This window comes from Gekko japonicus, unplaced genomic scaffold (genome assembly GCF_001447785.1).
Source record: "Gekko japonicus isolate JY-2015 unplaced genomic scaffold, Gekko_japonicus_V1.1 scaffold4221, whole genome shotgun sequence".
NCBI classification, from domain to species: domain Eukaryota; kingdom Metazoa; phylum Chordata; class Lepidosauria; order Squamata; family Gekkonidae; genus Gekko; species Gekko japonicus.
Genome location: NW_015176101.1, coordinates 37,367 through 42,499, shown reverse-complemented (window position 1 = coordinate 42,499; position 5,133 = coordinate 37,367). Strand labels below are relative to the sequence as shown.

Genomic DNA, 5,133 nt, shown 5'->3' with positions numbered 1-5,133 from the left:
GGAAATTAAAAGCCCCCCCCCCTTTGACCCCCCCCCCCCAAGCACCAAGATGACAGAGCATCACTTGCCCCAGAGTCCCTATCTAAACCTTGTGGCTAAGAGCCACTGATGGACCTCTGCTCCATATGCTTATCTAATTCCCTTTTGAAGCCGTCCGTGCTTGTAGCCGCCACCACTTCCCGTGGCAGTGAATTCCAAGTAGGTCTTCCATTTCGTCCTAATCCCTGTGGTCTTGTCTTCCCATGTGGTCTTCCGATTCAATTTCTCAATTGTCTCCTACTGCATGAAATCAAACAATTATTTCAGGTGTTTCTACAGTCCACTTACTCTTGTCCTCCCAGCCTAGAGCGATCACTGCTTTGCTTGCTATTATCATGACTTTAAACATAGCTTGGTTCTCTTTACTTACTGCTGGGTCTCCTCTTATACCCATTAGCATTAAATTGGAGTTAATGGTCAGTGAAACTTTACATATTCTTTTTATAATTTGTAATATTTTTGTCCAGAAAGCACTAACCTGTTGGGTGTTTTCCTTTTCTTGGAGAGCGGGAAGAATTCCAAGCAGGGCGGATTTGCTTTAATTCACGATTTAAATCACTAGTCAGTCAGACTGGATTTAAACCGTGGTTTTCTACAGAAAGAATCCTCCTTGCTGGAATAATCTTAATAGTTACAACCAGATGAAGGTTTCATTTCTGGAATAACAGCTCTGCAGATTGGATTTACAGTTCTATCAAAGAATTACTGATTTGATTATACTACTAGAAACACATCATAGACCGATAATTATGAAATTAATATGTTGCCGAAGGCTTTAAGTCTGTTCAGACGGCTCTTTAGATCTGCGCCGTGCACGAGTGCCTGGCGGATTTAAATGTAATTTCCAGACAGCAACATCTGGGAAACGTACCTCATCCGTGAGCATCCCGTTTTGCCGCGCTTCAGAGCCGCATTAAAAAGGTAGTACTTTAAAACTGGAGTTTTTGGTTCCCGATGGGCCATTCATGGACTTTCCCCCTTCTGATTGTTACAGTGCGCAATTAAAACAGGCGCCATTTTTTAAAATCTCGATTGCGCGCATGCGTGGAGAAACAAGGACACGATGTCACACCTATGCGCTTGTGCAAACTTTCTTTTAAAAAAACAAACAAAAACAAAACGCCGCACATGCCTCCTTCAGTGGACGCCATCTGGACAATCCACAGCGGAGACAACGCACAGTAAGACGATTCATGGGGGGCTGTCTGGTCGTGCAACGATGGATTTAAAAAGTCAGGATGAAATTAGAGCTGGGCTAATGACGGGATTAGCTGCTCGTCTGAACACACCCTTTCACGGCTGGAGTTCATTAGTTGCTGTAGATTTTCCGGGGTTGTGTGGCCGTGGTCTTGGCATTGTAGGACCTGACGTTTCGCCAGTATCGGTGACTGGCATCCTCAGAGGTATAACACAGAAAGAAGGGGTACTCTTTGTGCAGGGAGTACTCCTTCTTTCTGTGTTATACCTCTGAGGATGCCAGTCACCGATACTGGCGAAACGTCAGGTCCTACAATGCCAAGACCACGGCCACACAACCCCGGAAAATCTACAGCAACTAATTATGAAATTATTACAAGGTGAGCTATCTCCAGTTTAACGGGTTAATCATTCATATTTGGTCAACTTTTCTGCTGTACCTTATTGGAAGGAGAAAGATAATCATTACCTTAATAATAACAATTTGAATAGTTTCATTTAGCTAAAACAGTAACGTCATGGCATGTGTATTCTTGTATTTGCTTCCAAGCTGTTCATCACAGCCCTGGAGGCTGGCCGCTTTTTCCGTCTCGCGGTGCGGAGTGTGCCGTGGCCAGAGACGCTGACCCGCCTTTCCCTCCTCTCCTAGGCTTATGCGCATTGTCGATAAACAACGACAACTGCTATCTGGCCTACCCGGGGAGCGCAACCATTGGAGAAGTGCAGGTCTTCGACACCATCAACCTGGTGAGCTTCCCCGGGAACTCGGTCTCCGCAAGCAGCTCCCCTGCCCCTGTGGATCCGGCCACGGGCCGGCTGACCGGGCTGGGCTAATGTCTGCATTCACGGTCACCTCTCCTCTCCCCTTTCCTTCCTCCCAGAGAGCCGCCAACATGATCCCCGCCCACGACAGTCCTCTGGCCGCGTTAGCCTTCGACGCGAGCGGCACCAAGCTGGCCACGGCATCCGAAAAGGTACGGTTCTGATTTGGTCGCGCCTCTACGGAAGCACAGCAAAGATTGTGTGCAACAGTTTATGGGAGAGAAGGGGAAATGCCCAGAGGGATCTGTTCTGGAAGGCGCTCCCGGCAATCCCCTTCTTCTCATGTTCTGGAAAGCAGCGAGTGAGTCCCTGGCTTATTGCCCCCCTCCCCCCAGTTTGCCACTGCGTCGGAACCAAAAAATTATGATTTGTGCTTGTCGAACTGCGGTTTGCAGTCCTGCAGGGAAGCGCGAATTACAGTTTGCCAGCTCGGCCGCAAGGCTTGCTGCGAACCAAGCAGTTCCTTATAAACTGGGCGGAGAGGTCACCCTAGCAAGTCTCAGACTCCTTCTGCAGTTGTTTGCATGGGGCCCAATACCAGGGTTTATAATTCCGTCTGAACCAAGCGAGTCTTCTTTTCATTTATTTACGGAGAAAGATAAGTCCGAAAGACGCCAGATTGGCTCCTACCAGAGCCAGGGCCTTCTCAGTGGTGGCTCCACATGGGTGAAACGAGCTCCCGGAAGACCTAAGGACCCTGCGGGACCTTTCACAGTTCCACAGGGCCTGTAAAACGGAGCTCTTCCACCAGGCCTTCGATTAGGAACCGCCAGTGAGGAATGAGCTATTAAAAACTGAGCTGCTACGGCCCTTATGCTACTGGCACTAAGAACAACCACGGATACTGGTTTAGCTATATTGGACCACCGTACAGCAATCGCCATCTGCACTTTGGTGTAGTGGTTAAGTGTGCGGACTCTAATCTGGGAGACCCGGGTTTGATTCCCCACTCCTCCACTTGCACCTGCTGATGTGACCTTGGGTCAGTCACAAGCTCTGGCACAGCTGTCCTTGAAAAAGAGCACTTTGTGTCAGAGCTCTCTCAGCCCCACCCACCTCACAGGGTGTCTGTTGTGGGGAGGGGAAGGGAAAGGAGTTTGTCAGCCGCTCTGAGACTCCAAGTGAAGGGCGGGATATAAATCCAATCTCTTCTCTCTTCTCTTCTCTTAATTGCACTTTGTATGTATATCGTTGATACGTGAATTTTATAGTATTACATGTATGTATTTCGTTTTATTGTATTTTAACCTGGGTTTTTTTTTTGGGGGGGGGGGGGTTAGAAACTTAGTGTAACATTTGTGCTTCCGGCTGCGATACTGTTTGGGCTGGTTGGCGCATGCTGTGCATCTGTTTGTTTGTTTTTAAAAAGGCATCCCGAATTGTACATGTCACAGGGAGAAATCGGGGAAGAGGAGGAAGAAGAAGAAGAGATTGGATTTATACCCCGCCCTTCACTTGGAGTCTCAGAGCGGCTGACAAACTCCTTTCCCTTCCCCTCCCCACAACAGACACCCTGTGACACCAAACTGGCTTCACTTGGAGTCTCAGAGCAGCAGACAGATGAGCCAGTTTGGTGTAGTGGTTACGTGCGCGGACTCTAATCTGGGAGAACCGGGTTTGATTCCCCACTCCTCCTCCGCTTGCACCTGCTGATGTGACCTTGGGTTAGTCACAAGCTCTGGCACAGCTGTCCCTGAAAGAGCAGTTTCTGCCAGAGCTCTCTCAGCCCCGCCTACCTCACCGGGTGCCTGTTGCGGGGAGGGGAAGGGAAAAGGAGACTGTAAGACGCTCTGAGACTCCTGTGGGTAGTGAAGGTCGGGGTATAAATCCAAACTCTTCTTCTTCTTAATTGTGAGGCTTTGTTTCACAATGCTGAAGGCAGCGAGGATGGGCAAGATCCCTCCCAAGTTAGCTCGCCCTCCGGACGTCTTTGGGCTCTGACGCTTCTAGTGGGCCACAGTCCTGCCGGGAGCTCCCAGATAAGACGGCACGCCACAGCCGCTCCCGTGACTCCGTACAGGATAACGAGAGCTCCCCGGCGGCCGTTTCCCACCAAACCCTGCGATCTCCCCTCACTCCTGTTTATTCCACCAGGGGACGGTGATCCGCGTGTTTTCCATTCCAGAGGGGCAGAAGCTTTTTGAATTCCGAAGAGGAGTGAAGAGGTGAAGTAAACTTTCAGATCCCCGGCGTCCTGCTCCCTTGCTGTAGTTTTCAGCGGACCCCTGTGCACGATAGCCGTGGACTGTTAACAGGCGGCCACTTGTTCTCCGGTACCGGGCCCGTGTTAGGGTTCCAGATGCGTGCGTCCGTTGCGCAGGCTCGCGGGAAAGGATTTCTCCTCTCCGCCTTTTCTCCACGCCCCCCCCCCTCCTTTTTGTCCGTTGGCTTTTATTCAGGACCTGAGATCTCCGTAGGCGGCCTTTTCCTGTAATTCCCCGACTGTAGAATCATAGAGTTGAAGGCACCTCCGGGGTCATCCATCCCAACCCCCTGTACATCGCCGGAAATTCATAACTACCTCCAGGGGTCATTTTGTAGAAAAGGAGGTGCAGGAGCTCATTAGCATAAATTAGCATAGCTCATTTGCATATGCCACACCCCCTGACATCACCGGAAGTGTGTCAGAAGGCCACACCCATTGCTCAGGCTCCACTGGACTGTTTTGGATTGCTAGCTGTTGGGGGTGGGGGACACACATCTGTCCTCACAGAGGAGGGAGAGCTTGCACCTGAATAAACCTTGGCCTTAAAGGTGCCACTGGACTGTTTTGGATTGCTAGCTATTGGGGGGAGGGGGACGTGCAGATCTGTCCTGGCAGAGGAGGGAGAGCTTATACCTGAATAAACCTTGGCCTTAAAGGTGCCACTGGACTGTTTTGGAGTGCTAGCTATTGGGGGGAGGGGGACGTGCAGGTCTGTCCTGGCAGAGGAGGGAGAGCTTGTACCTGAATAAACCTTGGCCTTAAAGGCGCCACTGGACTGTTTTGGATTGCTAGCTATTGGGGGGAGGGGGACGTGCAGATCTGTCCTGGCAGAGAAGGGAGAGCTTGTACCTGAATAAACCTTGGCCTTA

The 5,133-nt window shown here is 50.4% G+C and overlaps 1 protein-coding gene across 1 annotated transcript in view; it reads left to right on the top strand.

Annotated features, from left to right (window-relative positions):
* WIPI2 (WD repeat domain, phosphoinositide interacting 2) overlaps nucleotides 1-5,133 on the top strand; it is a 55,649-nt gene that overhangs the window by 34,595 nt on the left and 15,921 nt on the right. Inside the window, exons 5-7 of the mRNA XM_015426754.1 lie at nucleotides 1,886-1,983; nucleotides 2,118-2,210; nucleotides 4,153-4,223. Coding sequence (XP_015282240.1) covers nucleotides 1,886-1,983; nucleotides 2,118-2,210; nucleotides 4,153-4,223 — 262 coding nt within the window. The remainder of the gene's footprint in view (nucleotides 1-1,885; nucleotides 1,984-2,117; nucleotides 2,211-4,152; nucleotides 4,224-5,133) is intronic.